General features: G+C 42.5%; 1 protein-coding gene across 1 annotated transcript in view; it reads right to left on the reverse strand.

Annotated features, from left to right (window-relative positions):
- Positions 1-25,007, reverse strand: part of ANAPC1 (anaphase promoting complex subunit 1) — an 815,950-nt gene that overhangs the window by 624,004 nt on the left and 166,939 nt on the right. Inside the window, exons 14-15 of the mRNA XM_078648767.1 lie at positions 18,095-18,235; positions 13,973-14,033 (exon numbers count right to left, since the gene is read on the reverse strand). Of these exons, the coding sequence (XP_078504893.1) occupies positions 13,973-14,033; positions 18,095-18,235 (202 nt within the window). The remainder of the gene's footprint in view (positions 1-13,972; positions 14,034-18,094; positions 18,236-25,007) is intronic.

Genomic DNA, 25,007 nt, shown 5'->3' on the forward strand with positions numbered 1-25,007 from the left:
ACTTATGTTCTAAATTACGCAGAAAGGGTTAGACCGCTCTACGAACTAATAAAACCTGATTTCAAATCAACTAATTGGACTCAAAAAGACACAGACATTTTGCGTTCAGTGCAAATAGACATGTTAGCAAAAACACAATTACAGACACGCGACAACGTGCGCAACCTTGTGATTCGAATCATCCCAGGGAGATGCAGATTCACATACCTAACCTTTAATGAAGGTGAAAAGGTACCAATAGCTTACAAATCACACTTGCACACAGAAGCTGAAATGAAATTCACTTCTACAGAAAAGATTCTGACAGCAGTTCAAACTGCAGTAGCAAGAGAGCTCTAGCACAGGGTAAACGCATAATGATCGTTACACCTGTACCTGCCTTAGAGGCAGTAACAAAAGTAAGCATTCCAAATGCTAAGGCTTTACATCCGAGATGGATACAATGGGTTACTTCTCTTGCTGCAACAGACGTTAAATACGTTTTTGACCCCTACTTGAAAACACAAGAATTTCTACAATACGAATACGAATGAGCTCTGCCGACCGAGATTCTGCCTCTAGAACATTACGGCTGTATAATCTATACAGACAAATCAGCACAGCCCACAATTGGGGGTAAATAAGCCTATAGTGCAGCGTGCGCGATTGTTAAAGGTCGTTGGCGCAAAGGTAAATTTCAACCTATGGTCACTACAACTCAATCACTCGGAGACTGTACAGGTCAGCGAGCTGATCTACAGGCTTTCAAGATGGCGCTTGAAAATACCGATCGCGAATTCCCCACACTCATAGTGTGCGACTCGTATTACTGCGTCCAATCTTACAATAAATATCTGCAGAACTGGGTTCAAAACGGTTTCAAAGATGCAAAAGGTGGCACAATTAAGCATAAATTGCTTTGGGAACAAGTAGTTCTTTTGCAAAAAGAACAAAAAAAGACTCACGTGATTCATACACTAAGTCATCAACGTGATGGCGGTCATGTTGCAGGGAATTCATTGGCTGATGAAGCCGTGAAGGCAGTTGTGCGAACGGCTTCCGTAGCTGCAATCTCTCGTTCAAAAACAAAAATAGACAGCGACATAATGCAAGCTGTCTCTGCCTCAGTAAAAGACAGTGGTAAAACACTCCCAAAAGGCTTTCCAGTAAAGTACTCACATATAACTGATACAAATAATGTTCCTTTTGCTCGAATCCCTGGAGTGGGGATAGAGTAATTCCAAACATGGAACATAGGTTAGGACTAATCTTAGCAGCACATGAAGAATTCGCCTCTGCACACGCAGGAGTTTCCGCCACAGTATCATTATTAAAAAAGAGATATTGGTGGCCGCGCATGAGGAAACAAGCTAGAAACTATGTTCTAGAATGTGAAATCTGCCAAAAAATGAACGTTTCTACAGTGAAACGACCTGCGCAGACGCCCCTTCTGATTTCAGATAAACCATTAGCGTGTGTTTACCTGGACCACTGTGGTCCCTTACAAAGGGATGGCAACTATAAATATATCATGGTTACAGTGGATTCCTGCACAAGATTTATTGGGATGTGGCCTCAGCGCTCGGCTGACGCCCAAACTGTTATAAAAGATTTGTGAGTTTTTATCGGCACATACGCAATCGGCACGCTACATTCTGACCAGGGTCCTGCGTTTAGCTCTCGAGCTTACAAGGAGGCCATGGCTAGCTTGGGTGTTGCATTGCAGTACTCAAGTCCATTCCATCCTGAGGGAAATGCGGTAGTGGAACAAAAAAAACGTGACATAAAGCAATCTATAACAGCTAGGGTATTAGGCTCGGGTGACGGGTGGGTCAAACATCTAATAAGTGTCCAACGTAGTCTTAATAATCTGCCAAGAAATTCTCTGGGGGGAATCACTTCATATGAATTACTATTTGGTACTAGAATGCTCATCCAGGATCTTGACTGTCAAACTTCAGTGGTGGAACAGAAACCCTTTGATATCAAAGACCGTTTGGCTATTTTACAGGACTTAAATGAAACAAGAAGAAGTCTGAGTAACACAACACAAAAGCCTACGAACACTGTAGAAAAGCCACCAGTCCCAGCAAGACCTGTCTGGATTCCAAAGATTGGGGATCTAGTCAGGGAAAATATCGCGGTGAAGAAGGATTTTGGGCCTTCTTACAGAAAAGCAGTACCTGTCTTAGCAATCCACGGAACAAGATCAGTGTTACTACTGCCCCTTGCTGGAAAAAGGGAGAACAGAATCTTGTCCATCGACCTGGTCAAACCACATCATGTGGCCAATAATAAGTATTAGGCCCAGAGGACTCCCAAGATATAGCAGACGGCCAAATCTTGCTACAATCCAAGAGGTTCAAACTGAAAGACTTATCGCCTTTGATAAACCTGCAGTAAGAAAAGAAGGACTATGCAACAAAGCCATGGAACTTGTACCTCTCGAAACCCAAATAACAGTTCTTCAAGAAACACCTGTCTACAATGATATAGCCTCTGACAATACTAATATGACAAAGGAAGAAAGAGCTCCAGCGATTCCAAAAAATCCGGATGCAATCCCAACAATTGACAGACTTGCCTCTGGCTATTTCATCAATTTGATAAATTTTCTGAGGATCCCAGTGAACCTGAAACTACGCCAGCAAATAAAACTTTCAAAGAAAAAAACACAGAGCTCATTCATCAGCTTGAAAACACATATCTGGTTTCACCATGGGTTGAATTTTGGATTGTGTTAGGTGTGCTTTTTCTCCTACTTTGGCTCATTCTTGTTTTAAGTTTGGGACAGATGATAGATGGAAAATACAGTACAATGGACACAGCAAGTAAGAACATCAACTTGCTCCTGAAACCTCACAAATCATCTTATCGTGAGCGAAGAGACCTGTCATCAGTGAACATCACAGCCGTTCCTATACCTGGTGGTATAGCATGGGACACAACTGATTATGACATTTATGGCCCGGTGGAACTGTTGAAGATTTCACACCAGTTTAAGATTTCTTTGAGTGACTTTGTCTCACCCAGCACATTTTCTGATGATTTCGGACTTTGAAACTGTTAATAACATGATGACAGGTTTAGAAATGTCAGCTAAATTTACAAAACAAGAATACTTAGAAGGTTCATCAGATTATGAACAAATGTATTGTTGTAATCATTATGGTCATCAATATTTGCACAAATCTGCAAACCCTAGAAATGTTTTTACTTATAATCAATGGGAACATTGTCCAACACCGCCAAAAGGCAGCTCAAAAACATTTTATGAAAAGTTTCCATACTTCTCAGGTTTTAATATCACAAATCCAGAAACGTTTTGTTTAAAAAATGTGAATAAGACAGGAATAAAAAATATGTTGACCAATATTAAACAAATTTATTCTGCGAACTTTTATGCTCAGCTGTCTACATTAGGGTTTAACTTTTGGAAAGACAACATTAAGACAAAAACTGTCTGGGGCACAAAAGACTGGCAGGTGCAATGTTTAGAAGCCTTGTTCAGAGCCTGCATTATCCCAGAACAAATAATGTTTATAAATGACACTGTTCAACAAACATCATGTCTTGGCTTGGCTTAGCTAAGATAAAAGATTTAAACAAACCGTCCACACGTAAAGCCACACCTGACAGTAATGGCACTGCAGATGAGGAGGTAAACGTAAAACAGATTTTACAACAGAACAGAACTAATCCTGATTGGAAAAAATGGTTAATTTGGCCCACAGACATGAATAACTGTCAAGATAGATTCCTGAACAAAACACAAGGATTCACAGTAACTAGGCCAGACCCAAGATATTCCCAGAGACAACATCCAGGGATAGTTACAACATACAGTGTAGGAAAACTATGCCTTGAGTGGCTACATAAATCCACACTTCCAGAAATTAAACAACACTTAACTTTACTTAAAGAAGGCGTTGATTTACGAGACTTCCTACTTGGACCTCGTAAACCACATCAAAAACGTTTCATATACGCCGGTATATACTCTGCTTACAATGAAGCATGGAAAGTCACGCAAATGCAAACTGCAGAAAGAATACGAGAAATTGATCGTATTAATTTAGAGAAAGCTCTCTCTGTAGTGGACAATGGGTTAACGACTCTGTCCTCCAGAATTTGTTCATTGGACAGCATTGTATCATCTGCCATTGACATAATAGAGCAGGACTTGCTAATGTTACAACATGGCCAGTCTCAATTACGTTCTATAATGCTGCTAGGCTGGACATTACAAAATCTCCGTTCAGGCTACGTGCCATGGCGTCTAATCAACACAACGTCATTGTTCACTGCATTTAACCTTACAGATAAACACATCTCTTTGGCACAAAGAGGAGCAGATGATACAGTGCTGAGCATAGAAAAACTGGAAAGATTACCATTAACTGTTTCTGAGAAACAAGTCATGGAGTGGAAAATACATGGCACATCACGATACCAGTGACGATTTTCCAGTTTCAGTATTGCTTAAAACACATACCAGCGGGCCTGTATGAAAGGTTGGGTAAAGAATACATTAAGTCAACCTGGAATTTACCATACACACACAAATGATGGAGTGGGGGAAAGGAGGTATTTCTTAGTGGGAAAAATTTTAAGAACTCACTAAGCGGTACACTTTTGTGTCAGGGTATTAATTTACATGGAGCCTGTGACGGTTCTTCAAATAACCTTTCTTGCCACCTGCACTGTTCACCAGCAGCAGTGATAGATCCAGTTTCTAGGCAGCTATCCAATGGTAGCTACATAATGTTGAATGATCACAGTCTATCTAGTTAGTGTGTCAGCCAGGGTCACTTGTTGTATGCAAGTATTGTTTCCAAAAAGCAAGACAGACAGGGAGTAAGCGTTAGGGCCTTCACTGAATATCTCTTCTATACGAATTGATACTTTAAGCAGAATGAAAGCCATTCTTTTGCAAAAAACTGTGCCACTGACCTCATCTAGAGAAACGTATGATCTGCAAGTTGCAAGGACTTCTGCAGAGATACATGCATTATTATCAACAAACTGCCCAGTACATTTCGCAGACCTGTTAGATCAAATCTTAAACATGTCTGATACCAGCGGTATTGCACAAGTATTTAAGACAATTTTTTCGGGGCTGTTCGCACCATTTGAAGCAGTCCTCTGCATTTTTCCAAATTTCGTGCACTCTGTGTTCTGCCTCTTCTTTTGGGACTCGTAGCAGGAATTCTACTTTTATTTCTTCTGCTCCGATATGGCAAGTCCAGTCACCAACGATACCCAGACTACCATGGAGCATGCTCTCTTAGCCATGCGGTACCGTGACAGAATTACACAGATTCTTGGCTTGGCTCATTCAAGAGATCTGAATACCACATGGTTTCTCTCGTTCAGACCAATCTGGCAAGATTGCATCTTACCTGTTCTACAATGCCTGCTTTGTGGAGAGGAATGCGTGTTGGACGTTTGTCTTACACTTCCATCAGCACTGCCAACGGATGCTCATGCATTACTGGGTCCGGTAACGGCTCGCGTGTTGTGTTGCCCCCAACGGCTACCTATCCTGATGACGGCATTCAGTGAGATCTCACCAGCAAATCCAACTAGAGGTGAGATACGCGGATTGACAGGCACACAGGTACCATCTGATTTGAACATGGCTAACGCTGATGGCGATGCTTCTCATCTGTGCACAATTGATCTACTTAATGAAGTAGTTCCACTTTCACCTACTGTGGTAGACGATTTCTTTGCCAGCCTAGACGATTTGATGTTTTCTCCTGACACCGAGAATAATTTTTGAAATCTGCACACAGCGTTCCATGAACTCTAAACGTGGCCTTCACTTTTCATAACAATCCTTCCAAAGCTTTGGAACTCTATATTTCTACGGCTAATTTTGACTTTTTCCCAAAAAACTTGAAAACATTTTTTGGGGCACAGAGTAATCTGCTTAAAGTAGAACTATTCTTAGAGGACAAGAAATTCCCTTTTGAATACTCCCTAGAGACAATATTTGCCCTTGTCTTCAAAACCAAAGCAGTATATTATTCTTCTATGGGATGGTCTCTACTTTCTTTCTGTTATTAAGAGCCATTTCGTGAATGTACATTTCATTATTGATTTAGTTAGTATTAATGCTTTCATGCTTTATACTTCGTATGAAAACACTATTCTTAAATGCGTACAGTCAAATGCTCATTTTTTCGTGTGCAAACCTTTTCAAATGCATTTTGTGTATTTTGGGTGGGATTGTAAACACATGCTTTAGATATGTTTTAGTACTTATAGTTTAGTAATGTTTAACATAATAAAGTGTAGTGGGTGTTGTATATGAATTTAGGATCCTATTGTAATTTTCCAGATTCATGCCCATATATAGGTATAAATCACCCTATCCTTATATAGGCATAGAAATCATAACCATATTTAGACTTAGCCTATGCAGTCCAAATACGGCATGGCTACTTCCACTAGTTCCGAAAATCCACAACGATTTCTTGGAAAAATCCGCCTTCAGCAGTCAGGGACTTCCCCTTGCTTGAATATTGATTTATCCAAGAACTCATGGAGTTTTCATGACGTTATTATGTACAACCTTACGTCAAACTAGGCACCTTCAAGGTATAAATATGCCCACACTTGCCCAGTCAAACACACGGTGGTTTGGAGAAGTTCGACTAGCTACTTGCCCGACGCGCCCTGCTATAGCAAGTGCCGAAGGAAGCCGACCCTCCAGCAGACGCACTGAGAGAGACGCTGTCTTTTCTCTTGCAGAGAAATCCAGCTCCAGTGTGTCCAAGCTACTCTTGCGGGTTGTTGGGAAATTGAGTCCTGAGAGAGAGATACCAGACCTCCTTCATTCTGAAACCAAGGTACGGAGCTGATTAGACCCTTAGAGAAATTCTTGGATTAGATTCTTGGCAAAGAATACTGAAACTAAGCTACACCTCACTTACTTCTTCCCTTGTACTAGACCTAGGTTAGGTACACCGGGGTAGGCGTATTTTAGAAGCACCAGTTGAGTACTTTTAGTCTTTATTTATTAATGTATGTATTCTATGTATTTTATGGCTTAGAAACCATATCATGCTTTTACAGTATTATTTTATAATACTCTTCGTACTGTACGCATTGTACTTTGCAACCAGTATTACGATTGTAGCAGTTCATTTACTCTGCATGAGAAAGAAGACTGTTCAATAAATACCCTTTTATTGGAAACGCCAGTCTCTCTATTTCTCTGCACCTCTGGTGAAACGAAGCATGCACGATTGACTGAGTGAAATAACTATCTATTATTTCCGTGTCTCTAGAGATACATTTCGTATTCTTGGGAAACAAAGTTGTCATGTTTATGTGGTTGTCAGAGACTAATCCCTTCTTGTTTATTCGAGAAAGTTTCTAGTGACCTCTGAGCTAGCTGGCACTCACAATTAATTCTAGTATATTCGATAGAGACCTAGTAGACCTCAGTCCTACGTCAAATCTATAGGATATATTATTCCAATGGCAATATAGGAACTACACTACACTGTTGAGTGGGGACTGTAACGCAGCCCTTGATGGGGACCAGGATCGACTGCCGTCTAGACAGGGGGAGACATCTGGGAAGCTGCTGACTGACTTCCTTGGGGCCCTGGGATTGATCGGTGTCTGCAGGGTGTGCAACCCAGTGGCTAGACAATACACCTTCCTCTCCGGGGTCTATGGTAGTATGTCCAGCATTGACTATATATTCTCTAAGGGCACCCAGCTCTCACAGTTTGGTGAGATCTCCTTTATTCCCAGAGGTATATCGGACCATTCCCCGCTATTGTCCCACTATGGAGACCCCCCCAACACACGCCACAACATCTTTCTCAACCCATTGTACCTCAAGGTGCCAGCTATTAGAGACAGACTGATAGAGACTACAAACAATTATTTTACCGAGAATGATGGTTCGGTTGATTCAGCCATGGTACTATGGGAGGCATACAAGACGGTGGCAAGGGGTAGTGGGGTAGCAGCAGTGGTGGGTCAAAAGAGCAGTGAAGATGACTTGAGGAGATAGAGGGAGAGATCGCCCTTCTCGAGCACAACCTCATGGCATCGGACACTCAGTTGACACACATAAATTGCGTATGAAGCAGACAGAGTATAGGAACATTGCAGAGGACGCAGCTAAGGTCCAATATCGAGCCACTAGATCGGGTTTGCAATATTGACGATAAGGCAAACAATTTGTTAGCCTGGTTGGACAAACGCTATTTGGCCAACAGATCGGTGGCAGAGATTGTCTGCCAAGACGTTACGAAACGACAGGATAGGTACGGGATTGCGAGAGCGGACCACTTTAAGCTGGTCTATATCTCCACTCTGGCCTCTACCCATACGGACTCAGCAGAACTATTAGCCACTCTGGGACTACCCGTTTTAGAGCCACAGGATGTAAAAGACCTGGACTCTGATCTGCCAAATGAGGAGGTGTCCAATGCAATTGGCACCTTACAATCCGGAAAGGCCATAGGTCATAGTGGCCTCCCAATTGAACTTTACAAATCCAATGCCTCTACGGTTGCCCCATATCTTATACAGATGTATGAGGAGAGTACGACTAGGGGTTCCTGCCGGAAACACAGCGACTAGCCAATATAGTCATTATGCATAACAAGGGAAAACCTCCTGAGCGGTGCAGTTCGTACAGGCCGATCTCCCTACTAGACCCAGAAGTGAAAATACTAGCCAAAATCCTGGCCCAGCGTCTTACACCTTTCCTTCATAAACTGATCCACCCGGAACAATCCGGATTTATGCCAACTAAAAACAGCACCCTGAACCTTCGACGCCTTTATGGGGTACTAGGTAGGGCGTCCACAATTGAAGAGGTGGCAGTGATTATGTCATAGGACGTCAAGATGGCATTCAACATGATCGAATGGCCCTTCTTATTCGCCGCACTCGAAAGGTATGGATTTGGTCCTACGTTTTTGTCTTGGGTGCGACTTCTTTACTCAGAACCGCTGGCCTGCATTATAGTGAATGGGGGACGATCTGCAGCATTTGTATTGCAGAAAGGGATGAGGCAGGGGTGATCCCTTTTATCCCTCGCTCTTTGCCATGACCTTGGAGCCCCTAGTGGTCTGAATCAGGGGGGATCCCCGTATTAGCAGCCTCAATTGGACGGCAGACTGAATGGACAAAGTCTCCCTCTATGATGACAACATTTTGCTTTATTTAGCCAGGTCCCGGTTTTACATCCACCAAGTTTTGCATAGATTTGCATTATTCCAAAACTACTCCGGCTGTGCTATCAACTGGGATACATCCCTGGTTTACGTCCTCAGTGGGGGGCGTCTGGTTCTGCTGGTGGGCTGCGAGGCCAGAATAGTCACCAAGGGTTTCCTGTACTTGGGTATATATGTTGGGGTCAATCCCACAGTATTCCATGACTGTAATCCCTCGCTCTTTGCCATAGCCTTGGAGCCCATAGTGGTCTGAATCAGGGGGTTCCCTGTATTAGCAGCCTCAATTGGACGGCAGACTGAATGGACAAAGTCTCCCTCTATGCCGACAACATTTTGCTTTATTTAGCCAGGCCCCGGTTTTACATCCAACAAGTTTTGCATATATTTGCATTATTCCAAACCTACTAAGCTATTAACTGGGATACATCCCTGGTTTACATCCTCAGTGGGGGGCGTCTGGTTCTGCTGGTGCGCTGCGAGGCCAGAATAGTCACCAAGGGTTTCCTGTACTTGGGTATATATGTTGGGGTCAATCCCACAGTATTCCATGACTGTAATCTCGCTCCTTCACTGCATCCTTCTCGCGCTGACGTGCAGCATTGTAAAACACTGCCCCTCACTCTGCTTGGTAGGGACGCTCTCCATAAGATGATGGCGCTTCCCCGATTTCTTTATGCCCTGCTAAATACGCCTTACTTGGTTCCCCTACAATACTTCAATGCCATTGAGTCCAAGGTACATGCCTTGCTGTGGAATAATGGTACCCTCCGATTAGCTTTGGCTAAGCTTACAAAAAGATGGTACAACTGAGGTATCGCCCTGCCTGCGATTAAAAGCTATTATTGGGCCTCACGGATAGTGGTTCTTAACCACTGGGTGCACCGCCCTGGTACGGATCCTGCATATAGGATGGATAGGCACAACATGGTCCCCGGTAATTATCCCAGGGCCTTCTACAGAGGGAAGAAACATACACCATCGCATACTTCAACCTCCACCACAACTGATATATGGCACACAGCAACGGCAGCCCTGGGGTGGAAATATAAAATAACACAAGTCACCACACTGCTCGACGCATAACAGCTGGGTTTGCTTTCAAAACGACCGGGATTTGTTAATGAGAATTAATAGGTCTCTCAATGGTTGGCGATCTGTGGGTGGGAGGCAAGGTGACCCCGTTTAGTGACCTTCAGCAAGATTACCAACTGCACAGCGGGGAAACTTTTCGATAGGCCTGAAGCGCATTACAAGAAGCGATACCCAAGGGCACTAATCTGCTGGTCTCTTCCCCGCTGGAGGATAGACTGCTGGACGATTACCTCCAGGAAAAAGCCATCTCACATATCGCAAAAAACTTAATAAAACACCCGTGATCCCCTAGAGAAACTTCACACTAAATGGGTGGATGATGTCAGGGACATCAGTGACAAAGACTGTCAGGAGGCTCTGGCATCTCCTCGTGAGGTGGCTATTCGCTCCTGCTTTAAACGTATCCAACTTAAATTACTCTATAGAGCCTACTACATTAGCTCAGTACTGGATAAAATGGGTATATGGGGCTCTCCCTCCTGCCCCAGAGAGTGTGGTCACCATGGCACCTACCTCCACAAGTGGTGGGAGTACCCAATTCTTCAGACGTACTGGGGGAAGGTCATGTCAGCACTGTTTTTAATTTGTCATAAACCTGTCGAAGTTTCACCCCGCCTATGTCTGCTTAACATCGGGAAGGCTACCGACTTGTCCAGAACTGAGAGAATGTGGGTATCCCTGGGCTGTATGGTGGTAAAACGCAACATAGCCAGAACCTGGAAAGGAGTGACGAATCCAAAGTTCATGGACTGGGAATCTGACATGGAATGATGCATGCAGGCAGAGAGAGTGATTTATGAAGCAAGAGGATGCCCACAGAAATGTACTAGAATTTGGGGGCCCTGGAATGTAAGTAGAGGCATGATATGTACTCCTTTCGATGACGCTCCCCCAGGGTCAGCCAACCATGATGTTGTGTAATGTCTTGCTAGCATCGATATGTAAGGAAATCTGACCATTTTATAGTTCCGCAGATGTGCCACAATAATTGTTGTACTAAAGCAATGAGCTTGTTGGAAACTAATGTTGATTGCACTGCACTGCACTTTATTATTATTTGTCTATGCTGCTTTTGGTTTTGTTTAAATACTAAAAAAAGATTTATAAAAAAAAAAGAATTGATCCAAAAGGCAGAAAACACTAAGGCGTTCTATGCACCTATAAGTGTGCGGAGTGAAGCAGCAATTCATGCCCTGGTTCTATTCCTATGTAAGACAGGATGCACATTGACCCTGCCAGTCTGAAACCAAAGTGCAGCTGTCAAAGGCCTTTGCACTTTCAGCCCCCAAAAAACATTTTATCGAGGATCCTGAGTTAGCTGAAGAAAATGTAACAGGGACTATCTGCCAGATGTAAGCCAAGTGAGGGCCTCGGAGACAACCGAATTTCACTGGCATGAAGGAGACCCACGATTTCTAGCCAGGAGATGTTTGCCTCCTAAGAGTGGGGTTAGGAGAAGTGTGCAGAATTTACGCTTTTGAAGGGTTCATTTTAGATAATTTGGTGGACTTTCACCACTGCATGGCATCCACGTAGTTTGACATGGCCCCAGAGTCACTTAATTTCCAAAAGGAATATGCAAAAATTTAACTTGTGTAGGTTGACTAAAAATAGGAAGAAAAGGTATGGGGTTTTCGGCAGGACTACCTATCCCAGACATCTGCGGTGGTGCACTGATTGGTACAAAAGGGGGTGGTGATGGACGGAGCATATGAACCAATCAAACACTCACACCCAGTCAACAGATCTGGGTTTAATCCATCACCGTTCTTTAGCCCACTCTGCCACCCCAGTTCAGACATGGCCATATGCAAATCAGTCTGACCCTGTGCCTCATGGGAACAGTCCAGCCCGAACTGCCAAGCCATGCCTTCCCTGGACCGGAAATAAGCTTCCGAGGACCGGTTTCTGGCATTTCAGAAGTCTTCAGCCCGGCTTGCTTGAATCCTGTGGCAAAGTGAGCAAGGGACTCACGTCTGAGCATACCCTGCCAACATATGGCGAACAAAGTGGTACAAAAGGGGGTGGTGATGGACGGAGCATCTGAACCAATCAAACACTCACACCCAGTCAACAGATCTGGGTTTAATCCATCACCGTTCTTTAGCCCACTCTGCCACCCCAGTTCAGACATGGCCATATGCAAATCAGTCTGACCCTGTGCCTCATGGGACCAGTCCAGCCCGAACTGCCAAGCCATGCCTTCCCTGGACCGGAAACACGCTTCCGAGGACCAGTTTCTGGCATTTCAGCCGTCTTCAGCCCGGCTATATTGAATCCAGTCCAGGGAGGAACTGGCCTGGCAGTTCGGACTGGACTGTTCCCATTGGGCACAGGATCAAGACTGATTTGCATACGGCCGGATCCAAACTGGAATGGCATGGTGAGGAAATAAAACGATGGATTTCGGCCCAGATCTCTGTACTGGGGTGAATGTATGACATTGTTCTGCATTCTGTCCATCAATTGTTCTTTTTGTGTATGATTTAAGGTCAACCAGCCATTACAGATGAGCCACAACAACTCACCTACATTTTTTTATTTATTTTTTTATGGGCATTTTTATGCTGCAGTAGTTTCAACAGCTGCTATTATTTCTGAGATTCCACAAAAGTTGACTTGAACCACTTTCCACTTCTATTGGAAGGCTTTCCTAATTGCCACAATCTTGGGAAGTGAGCCCGGCTGAGCAACTAGCCTGTCACTATTTTTGACTATAGGTTTACCCAGCTGAGGAGATTCAGCATTGAAGCCCTTCAGCCCTGCAATGTGCCAGTCAGCTGTGCTCTATTTAAACTCAGCTGTACTGCTGCCATGCAGGATGCCAGCAGCCATATACAAGAAAGCATATCAACCTATGACAACTTTATGTAATGTGCACAGAACCTAATACTCCAAAAAGTTGCATTCCCCTTTCCTTCCATGATGACATTAGATCCAGAATGCGATCCAGAATGCACTCAGGCAGAGTTTTTGTAAGCTTGGCTTTGTGGTGACCTCATTCCCTTCAGAGATAATCTAGTACTCATACCTTTTTGAAAAATACAGGAAAGATGAGCCTAACAAGGTGTGCGGTGGCCTTAACTGAAAATGATCCCTAGACTGTCTTGATAGAAATATCAGATTTTGAAAAAAATAAACTGCGCTATCATGCAATATTAGAAATGTTACTCTTAAAACTCAGTAAAAAAAATACCCTGATCCTGCGTGGCACCATGCTTAATTTCTTAAATGACCATGGTAAGCTTAACTAAAAACTATTAATTGGTAAACTAGCACATCAGGAGGGGCACATTCTGGACCAAACAGTCACTATGCATGCAACACAATTGCAGGTGACAACTCTATTCCCTTTGCCTGAACCAAACATTCTGGGGTCCTTTTCATATCATAATTCCAGAAAGACCAACAACCTAAAGGCTCCAATCAGCTCTTTGCACACAGAGTGGAAGAATTATCGGTTTGACACAGTGCCAGGTATTCCTTCAATCTAAAACTTTTGTGTGCCCAATCAGACCTCGACAAACATCTTTAATAGTATGTTATTTCCTTTCAGAGGTGAATTTATATATATATATACATATATAAAGGCATATATATTTCTCGGCTTCCGCCTTCCTCAATGGCTGCACAGCCGACATTAATATATGTAAATACATGATGTTATTGATTTCCGACATGACTCTTACCAAGTTCTGAAGTTGCAATTTCTGGAATTGTAAGCCTCACCATAGATCCATTGCTGAGTTCCTGAAATAGAATAATTTAATAGCCTTAAAAAAGGTAAACAGAACTTTCTCTTTAGGGTTTTGGGCTACCTCCTGCAGTCTGTTACTGTCTACTGGAGTAGGGCAAGACACTTTTAGCAATCACTATATATACACCCTTAATATGAAAGTATATATATATATATATATATATATACACACAAACACACATATACATACATATACAAACACATATATATGTAAATATATATATTTTTAAACACAATGGCCACTGTGTAGTTATAGTTAGTCAGTTTCCATAGGAAGAGTTTTTTTTTGTTTCACCAGTAACTAGTGTCATTTGACAAATCTTCGCGAAACATGCCCAAAAAAATAATTCACCCAACTCTGCAACTTAATGGAAGGTTTAGAGGTGATGTGTCAAGGGTGGGTCGAGAAAAAAGGTGGTGTGTTCAAAACACTTTTTACCCATGCAATTTCCACAGGAAAATTATTAAAACTAGACAATACAGAAAAAAACAACTGAACAGAATTACACCAAATTTGGCAGAAAGCTGTACCCAGAAGGCGTGATTTTTGTGATTTAAGGTCATCTGTGTACCCATTTTAGAGAAATTAAGGTTAAAAATGTATAAATACGTTGCTGCAGGACTCCGTCGGGATTCCCACAAGACAACAAGAGAAAATACATTGTTTTGATTGTCTGGTCCAGCCAGACTCCCTCGGGAAGGCCATACCATGCACAGTGAGTGATAAGTGCAAAGACTACAAGTAGAGTACCCCCTCTACATAGAACTAAGGCCCATTAGGTGGGAAAGTCTCTACTAGGCACAGTCTGCATTGACTTTGCTATAGGCTTAGTCCCTCCAGACACATAAGTGCCTTCAGGTAGGCAAGCCCCTTCTATTCACTGTCAGCACTAAGTGTGCAGACTGCATGGGAGCCCATTTCCTCCAGAGACCTAAGCCCCATTGGGTGGGCAAGCTGATACTATGCATAGTCTGAGCTCAGTGAGCAGACTCTGCATTTAACCCACCCCACCCACACACACAAGTACTACTAAGTGGGAAAGCCCCTGCTGCGCACAGTCTGCCCTCAGGGTGTATAGAGCCCATTCCCTCCAGACATACAAGGGCTATAGGTGGGCAAGCAAGGCCGGACTGGGAACAGAAACCGGCCCTGGCAAACTGCTCAGCCGACTCACCCTGGGGTGAGGGGGATTGCAGACAAGCTGGTTGTGAGGGCCGGTTTCGGACGATTTTGTTACAAGGGGCCGATATTGCCAAACCCCGCTAACAAAAACGGCCCCCTAGGGACCTAAAACCAGCCCCCACGCTAGCGGCCTACCAGCGAAACGCCTGGTGCCCGCTATGGCCAGTCCGGCCCTGTGGGCAAGCCCCTACTATTCACAGTCAGCACTGAGTATGTAGACTGGGTAGAGTTAACTCCCTCCAGAGAAATAAGTCCAATAAGAGCAAAGGAATGGAGCCGTGTGCTGCTGGCACCCACTAACGGTTCGGCTGAGAAGCCGGCAGGGGTCATGCAGGCCTTGGACCTCACCCCATGGACCCAACCGAAGACTACATTGTGTGTGCCCCAAGTGAGAACTGTAGCAGCAACTGTACAAAAAAAACCAAATAATGTTGGCTCCTTCTATGGCTATTGGCTGGGTAGCCTGCAGGGACTGCTGGTGCCTTAGGGCTCCTCCGACAACCCCAACCATAGCAACATTGTGGGTGCCACGGGTGTGTACCAGGGCACCCAATAAATATAAAAATATACAAAGAACAATAATTGAGTGCATGATCCGCTCATTTATCATTTACTTCTCCAATCAAGGAGCATCCCACAATTCCCTTCAAGGGCTTTTCAATAATATTTTGGATCTTGGTGGTGCCCCTAAAATTAGCAGGGGCACCACCAAGCATTCTTTATAATGCTCTGGGGGGCTACTGGGAGAGCCGCAGCCACCTAGTAGCGTAAACAAAAACACTAAATCTCCGGGCTCATTGAACCCATAACCCTAGGAGTGCTTACCATCATTCTTTAAAGCACTATGAGCTGGAGCTGTATGCTCTTCAGCTGGAGTGCAAAGACCTCTTGTGGTTGGTTTAATGGCTGCATTTTGTGACCTGAAGATTTTTCCAAAAAAGTCTCCAAGGGTTGTTTTTTCAAAAATGCTTTAATTAAAATATTTTGAAACAATCATTATTATTAAACAGTGCAATTTGTGAATTAATGACATTTTCATTACTGTTTTTGGGGACTTTTTGACAACCAAACACAAGATGATGGACAGAGTGGAGTGCTGAAACTTTTCAACCACTTACCCAGTCAACTGATCTGGGTTGAATCCATAGTTATTTTTCTCATTATGCTACCTCAGTTTGGACCTAGACATATGCAAATCCGTCTTGACCCTGCTCCTCATGGGAGAAGTCCAGTCCGAACTGCCAGGCCAGGTCCTCCCAGGACCAGAAAAAAGCATCCTGGGACAGGTTTTAGGGTATCACCCATCAGCCAGGCTAGCTTGAATCCAATGGCACAGCAAGCAAGGGACCCATGTCTGGGCATACCATTGGCCACTTAGACGAACATAGCAAACTTAGCAAGTTTGGGTTGGACTGTTCTCATGAGGAGCAGGGTAAAGACTGATTTGCATATGGCATGACCTTGTTGTGTTTGCTATGTTTGCCCAAGGTGGTCAAGGGAATGCTCACATGTGGGTCCCTTGCTCACTGTCCACTGTATTCAAGTTAGCCTGTTGATACCCCAAAACTGGTCCCCAGATGCTTTCTTTCGGTCCAGGAAGGACCTGGCATAGCTGTTCGGGCTGGACTGTTCCAATGAGGAGCAGGGTCAAGACTGATTTGCAAATGGCAGGGTCCAAACTGGGGTGGCATAGTGAGCAAAACAACAATGGACTCAACCCAGGTCTCTTGACAGGGGGTGAGTGGTTGAAAATGTTAGCAATCCGTCCACCATCTTGTTGTGTTTGCGACTTTGAAAAAGCCAATAGGTCTGCTTTATATAGGTTGATGTGCTCACCCTTTGATAAAACAGTTGGTCTGCCTTACTTAACATGACACCCTACATGACATATTGAGCCGTGAAAGAGAGGGTGGTGCCGGCGTTTGGATAGATGCAGGGCTGGCCAGCATCCAGCCCTGCTCCCAACTCCGCACCTTGCACAGCGATTAACTTTTTACTTTAGGTTAAAAAATAACAGTGAAAGGCATTGGAAAAAACAAAGATTAAAGTGACGTTATAGTTTGGAATTGTAATAATACTTTACATTTAAAAAACCTACAAAATTACTGAAAAAAACCAAAGTATAAATGCGTTGGTACAAGTTATAGTAACTTGAGATAACTATGACTGGTGAATTTGAGTGTTTATTTTTTTAAATGGTATATTTTAACAGAAATGCTCATCTAACTATATGTCCCTTTAACCTTTGTTTTTTTCAGTGGACAGCTTCTTGTGTCTCTGTGTTCAATGTGAGACTAACAGACTGCATTGTTGCTTTTAGGTTCTCTGTTGAGAGTTGTTTTTACTGCATATTAATGCTGCAATATGATGACAGCGTGGATAGTTATTTTGAACATTCATGACAAAGTGAGGTCTCTGTTAGGCTTCCACTCTACAGAATTAGATATCAACTCATGGACAAAGATATTCTATAATGCTGTTTACATGGAAGAAAACTATAACAAAACGTGTTCTGGGGCCCACACACACACACACACAGCAGGGAATTATTCTAGCATTTATGAGCATCAACGAAGATCCTAGGATGCAGAAGTAGCCAATTCCGAAGTAACATGAAGGTGCACTTGATAATTAAGGGCCTGATTTAGATATTGGAGGACGGGTTACTCCGACACAACTTTGATGGAAATTCCGTCTGCTGAAATATAAATCCCAATATATCTTATGGGATTTATATTTCAGTGGACTGGATATCAGTCACTGCTGTGACAGAGTAACTTGTCTGCCGAGATCCACATAGGGCCCTAAATTTGTGATGGAGACTAGCTTTCAACACCCCATCATAAATTAGCATTAAAATCGAATATTTACCATTGTGACTCTGTTATGGACAGGATCTCTTACAGAGTGGATGTAGGTCCCAGGTTGATAAAAAGTGCAATCATCTATGTAGGAGGACTCATGAAGTCTCGATGAATCCCTCAACTCAGGAACAGGTGACAGTAATACTCCCTGAAAATGAAATGAAAAAGGAAAACCATATATTTTTTTTGCAATTTAGCACCAATTATGCATTCTGCATTAACAAAGACTACATTTCTCAATTTTGCATGCGGTTAGACAGTCAATGTATACTTTTTGTGTCACTGAACAAAATAAATTTGTCTAGGAGGTACAAACATTTTCAAACCAACAATAAGATGTTTTATACAGTTTCCCTAAGATCACATGTATTGTGCTCATGCTCACACAACCACAAATCAATTTGCCTTCTCTCATGAAAACTGAATTTTTTTTGTGCTTTACAAAAAAAAAAACACTCGGTTCTACAAATATTATGAGCGTGCCAAATAAAAGATGTGGGTTAGTTACAACCACTTTCATACTTTCAAGGTCTCTTTCGTGAAAACTGTTCCTAGTGCAGATCAACTGGACACAGCAGGGAAAAATAACAGAGTACTCCAGATAAAACGAGTCAGTCCGCAAATATTTGGAAGTGCCTCAAAATATTGTGTCTGATGAAACATCTACAGTAGTGCCCCTGGAATAGATATATCTGAAGTTTCAAAATACAGGTCAGCTGTTTACACAACTCATGAGTTATCACCAAGAAAGGGCGCGCATCTGCATCCCTTCGAACATGCATGATTAGCTTTAAAGGAACACAAAAAAACAATAATCACCCCTTCTAACCAATAGACAAAAACGAGCAAGGCATCTACAGGGTTTGCTTTTTCCCCAGAATTGTAGCTTCTATCTGAGGTTCTCTCTGCAATTAAGAAGAATTCCATCACGCTTGCAATAGCGTGATTGAGAACCAGGAAGGTGGACAGCAATAGGCTTGATTTACAACGGTTTTTTTTCACAAGTAACTGGAACACATAACCCTAAATCTGACCAGCAAAATTTTTTCCTACATGTTGGACTCGCTACAGAAAATAGAGTTTCAGGGGATTAAAGACCAGGTGAGGCAGAATGCTCAATTCTAAGACTGTGTATGTATTCAAATCGACTTTTACGATGCCCTCCTCCGTATATAATTCTAGTGCCAGGGAATGACCCCTACCTGGCTTTGAGCTGCAACATAGCATGTCTGTCCACATTCAATAAAGTTCATACCCAGCCTGTTTGAATCCATCTTTATTGCGTTAAATGTGTTTCAGTTAACTACCATGGTTCTGGACTTGTCGTATTCCAGTCTTCAGTGTAGCAGGACTCCAGCAGCTCCAATGCTCTGGATGCAGTCTAATCTGTTCTCCTGAACAGCCTCTTGGGAGTTTGGCGAGCATTATATTCACAGGGTGTATTTATTGTGATGGGGTTAAAAATAACTGTTCTATTAAACACCGTACTAATTGTGCAATACTTGTAAGTTCTATTACAGTCCTCAATTATCCTACTGTATTTTATTGCAGTTTCTTTGCTTTCTTTCAAATTTCATACGGCTGATTGACAATTCAGAGTGAACTATAAGGTACAGACTCTGGTTAGAGCCCACTGGAATTGTACTGGGCATATATTTGCATCCTAACAGTTGCCAGGTATCAGCATCTTACAGACAAAAACAAGGCACATCTTTCGGAACCTTTACTCACTCTGGCGCAAGCTACAGAGGGCATCCAGCAGAAATTGAAGATGAGCAATATTGCTAGGTTGGATAAATATGTTACAAATGTGTGTTTGTTCTCAATTTATAGCTAGAGCTGGTTCACTTTCTTATTCCCTAGTATCCAAAGGAGGTCTCACATTCTGGTCTATCTACTTACAGCGCACCTCGCTGTGGCCAAACTACAACTCCATTTATAGCCAAGCCTAAAAAGTGAAAATGTGATTCACTCTCCATTGGGATGTGTCACACTTATTATTTGCATTTCTAAAACAGACCTCAAACACAAGCTAAAGATACATCCGCTGTTATGTATTACTCTTAAAAAGGATGCCTTTGTATGGCTTTTCCTTAGACCTTTAGGAACCACCCCGTGCTGAATGGCTATGATGCCTTCCAGACTCAATAATTCCTTAAGGCCATGCATAACTAGTCTCCTTACCCTCCAACAGGCACTATACAATGTATTGCCCTATATGTACCAGTAAATCAAATCAACTCAAATATAACTTTATTCGATTGTTTAGAAGCAATCATAAAAGTATACATAAAAAGACAGTTCATTAAAATTCATTAAAAATTCATTTAACAGTTTCTCAATGGCGTACAAGAGAATTCGTCAATACCGGGGGATTCAAAATTCATAGTATCATAGATCTTAAAGTGCATTTATGTGATCATACTTTTCCTACTACGCATCACATTTTTCAAGTATAGAATAGTTGTTGCAACACACAGGTGGTTATCTAAACATTGAATACTTAACATAGCCACACGGCATTGCCGGTGGCCCATCTCTCTCAGCAGTGGTAATAAAACGTTATGTCTGATCACATCATAAAATTTACAAAAGAGAAAAACATGAATAATACTCTGGGGTGAAACATCATCACAGGGGCAGGGAGGTAATTCATGCATCCAATTATTTACTGTAGGGAAACTGACCAATCTATGGAAGATTCCAAATCTAAAGCGAGATAATAGGAATCTTTCATAATTATCTAGCACATAGATTAAGCAGGGCTGAATGTTAAAAGTCGTTAATATCATTTGGTGTTGCAGGACAGAAGGTTTTAAAACCTCAGATGTAATTCTTAAAGAATTCAGGAAAGCTAAACCCTCCTTCTTCAGGTCTTTACATGAGATAGATGAGATAGTAAGAGGATTTAGGAAATAGTCCAACTTTCCGATATCTGTTAGAAATTTGCATACGTAGCTCAGCCACGGTATCCTCATGGCTCCCTCTAATTTTAGAATATCTGTCAGGATATCTCTATTAAGCCTTGTTGCTTCTTCTCTCCACAGCCTGTGCCATAGTAGAACAGGCTCCAGCTTAATTAGATCTGATATAAACGCAAGACCCAATTCTGCATGACAGTTGTAATTAGGGGTACTCTTTGGAACTGCAAGGATAAACTTTAAGAAAGAGTTTTCCACCACCTGGATGGGCGTGGGATCAGCAAATCCCCATACCCCACTGCCATAAGTAGCACCAGACACACATTTAGCTTTATAGATCTTAATTAGCTCTACAGGGGGTCTAGTACCTAATTTCTTTGAGAAAGTCTTGAGGGCAGCCGTTGAATAAACCATCGCTAATTTTTTTGTTGACACAGCCTGCGTCCAGGACTCACTCTGAGTAAACAGTATACCCAGGTAGGAAAACTGCTTGGTGGATTCAAGCTTCTGTCTTGCTATAAATATGGCCCTCTTAGGTTTGTGATACCTGCCTCAATGCATGGTAAAAGTTTTAGTTGTATTAACTTTTAGACCCAGCTCATTCATAAAGAGGGAGAAACTATCTACCACACGCTGTAGTCCCACTTGAGTACGCGACATAAGAACAGCGTCGTCAGCGTACAAAAGCGCAGGGATTGGACGGCCGGCTACATATGGGGGATCTAAACTATTATTGCACAGGTCTTTTTCCAATCCATTTATATAAAAATTAAAGAAGGAATGGGGCCAGAACACAGCCCTGTCTGACCCCACTCCTAATTGGAATTTTATTGGTGCGTTTCCCCTTTAGGCCATAGCGAACGCGGGCTGATGCATTGCTATAAAAACGTTTAAGATAATAAATAATATTTTCTTCAACCCCAAGTTGGCCCAGTAAAATCCACAGTTTGGAATGAATCACACCGTCAAAAGCGTCCGAGAGGTCGACGAAGGCCAAGAACAAGTTACCTTTCTTGGCCCTTGTGTACTTCCCAACCAGCATTAGTAGATTTAAACCCTGTTCCACTGTCCCCAAACCAGAGCGGAAGCCATACGGTAGATCGGAATAAATAGAGTTTTCTCCTGCCCAGACCAGGAGCCGATCCAAAACTATCCGGCCCACTATTTTTGTAAAAGAATCTAGGAGGGAAATGGGCCTGTAACAACCCGGGTCTTGTCTATCCCCCTTTTTATAGATGGGCACTATTACAGACTCCACCCATGTAGGCAGGAAGTCTGAAACACAGCTGGCGTTAAGCACCTGGACAAGAAGGGGGCCACACAAAGAGGGGGTAGCCTTACAAATATCTATGGGGACACCATCCGGGCCAGGGGCCTTACCACCCTGGCTTACACACAGGGCTTTTTCAACTCCTTCCAAGGTAAAAAACAAATTTCTTGACCTGGGGTGTCGGAAGGCCCACCCGTCCCTCACCCTCATACACTCTAGAAAAGTGCCTAATCCAATCGGATTCAGGAATTGCTATTTTCAACTTAGAACCAACTTCTTCCCTGAGAAAGGGTGTTCTGATGAGTTTCCAGAAGCCAGCACTGTTGTTCCTGGTGGAAGCAAGATGCAGAGCTTCCCAGGCTTCTACTCTCAACATATTCTTTCGATCTTTTATAGCTATTTTATACTCTTTCCTGAGTCTGCCAACTTCCTCGGCACACCTGGGTTTCTTATGCAGTTCCTTCTTTAGAATGGCATAAGCCCTAGTACATTTAGAGTCAAACCACCCTCCCTTCTGTTTACTATTTTTAACTTGCCTCATAAGGGAGGTCCTAATTTCATTCGAGATGGTCAGAAAGGAAGCAAGGAGCATTCCAGGAGAAGAGTCTTCCCTTAAACAAATGTTTATCTCAGATAAGCATTTACCAGCCACTAATTTAAGTATTTCCGGCTGGTCCACCATAGCCCATTTTAACGCGTAACCATTAATTCTACCAATAGCTAGATTAACGTCCACGCTATCCCTTTCTTTATTATTTATTAGAGTGGACATTTTTGGGAGCAGGATGGCCATGCAAAGCGGGAAGTGGTCACTTAGAGCAATATCGGAGACTTTAAAGGAATAAATTCTACCGCCACACTTATTAGAAACAATAGCATAATTGATAGTAGTAGCACAGCCCCTTCCATTAAATGTTGAAGATAGGGAAGATGGTAAAGTGCAGACTTCATTCGCAAATCCCAAGTCAAATTTGGCAAGTAAGCTATTAAATTGTTCCCCTTGAAAGGAGTGATTAAAATGTAAATGGCCCAGACCATCTTCCTGTGTCATTCTACACCTATTGTCCTTCATCATGCTACACAAAGTGCAATTAAAATCCCCAAACAGAAGTATCATCAGTTCTTGTCTGTAGATTTTTTCCTGTAGGAACAAAGCTTTAGCCAATTTACTTAAAACAATAGGTACATCACCCGGGGGAATATTAATATATAGATTAACAAGAGCAATCGGAATATCAGCAGCCAGGACAAGTATTAGAAGTTGGAAATAAATGTCAGTAACAGGCTCTATTACTCTTATAAAATTCAGTTTGTTAGACAAATAGATGCTCAATCCACCCTTTGCTCTTCCATGTAGGGCGTCAACAGCTGGGGTATGAAAAGTCCTAAAGCCATTTAGATGGACTGGATCAAGACTCCAAGTTTCTTGAAGACAGAGCATATCTTGTGTCTGAATAAAATCCCACAGGACTGAATTGGCAATTTTAGATCCAATACCAGCAATATTCCACGAGGAAATTTTACATAGAGATGGGGCCAACGAGGAGGTAACTGGGACAGAAAGAACAGAGTCAGTTGATAAAGAGGAGATCCTATGGTCACTTTCTACCTCTAGTTCTTCATCTAGGGCCTCAGCACCCCCTATGTAACCCACAATCCCTAACGTATTGGGGACTTTATTAGAAACTTTCCCCCATCTGCCTTTATGGTTTCCCCATTACTAACAAAGGGGATGGAGTCAGTTTTTTACACCTAAAGGATTATGTATGGTAATATCTTCCCGTAGTCAATCATTAATTTCTAAGCCACTAAGAGTGTCAAAAGGATTGTATGTTGGGACACCATATCTTCTGCTCAACAGTCCATCTTGATTTAAAGGTGGGCAGGGGGGAGCTAGACACCTAATTGGTCGAGGTGGACAATAAAAGAAACCGAGGGGGAGAATGTTAACATAGTCAGGGTCAATAGTCCCAGTACAACCCCTCTCGATTAATATACGTACCAATTGTGGTGACCGGAATGATAAAATTACACAATCCCCACTCAATGATTTATCTAATGTGCCCAACCATCTCACTCTTCTAGCCATCTTACATTCCGAGAACAAATGATTTTTAAGCCCGAACTTGGTAGATAAAAAGGGATTTGTTCCTTAAAGTCGACCAGTGTTCAAAAACATTAGGGGGTAATGGAGGAACATTGGCTAACACCACTGTATACGGTGTCGCTTCTGGGGGCAAGTTTAAAATAGGCAAACTTGAGGTTATATTTGCCTAAATTTTATCCTCCACTCTTCTAGATTGATTAGGTGTTACATTGGTAACTGCTTGGGTTGGAACAGACAACCCAGGTGTATTAATTCTAGTATCCCCCCTGGTTTTTGGAGCTCCAAGCGACCGTTAACCTTGGAGTTTTTAGGTTGAATTTGAGTTACTGAGACCTGTGAAGTAATATTAGGATTTCCATTTGAACCAGTAGGAGTAGGTTGGGGTAATATGGGAATTAATTTATCCTGAGTAGGCTGCTGGTTCCTATCAAGCTTTCCCTCTATATTAGTCATCCTTGTTTCAATATTCCTAACCTTTAGGCAAATAGGTTCTAAAAGCGTTGTTATGAGGGTCTCCATTCTTTCCCAGAAAGACTCCTCTACTACTGGGACTTTTGTACTAGTTGATGGAAATACAATTTCTGGCTGATTATTCGCCTTATTTCCTCTTTTCCCAATAGAC

The sequence above is a fragment of the Lissotriton helveticus genome, chromosome 6 (genome assembly GCF_964261635.1).
Source record: "Lissotriton helveticus chromosome 6, aLisHel1.1, whole genome shotgun sequence".
NCBI classification, from domain to species: Eukaryota; Metazoa; Chordata; class Amphibia; order Caudata; family Salamandridae; genus Lissotriton; species Lissotriton helveticus.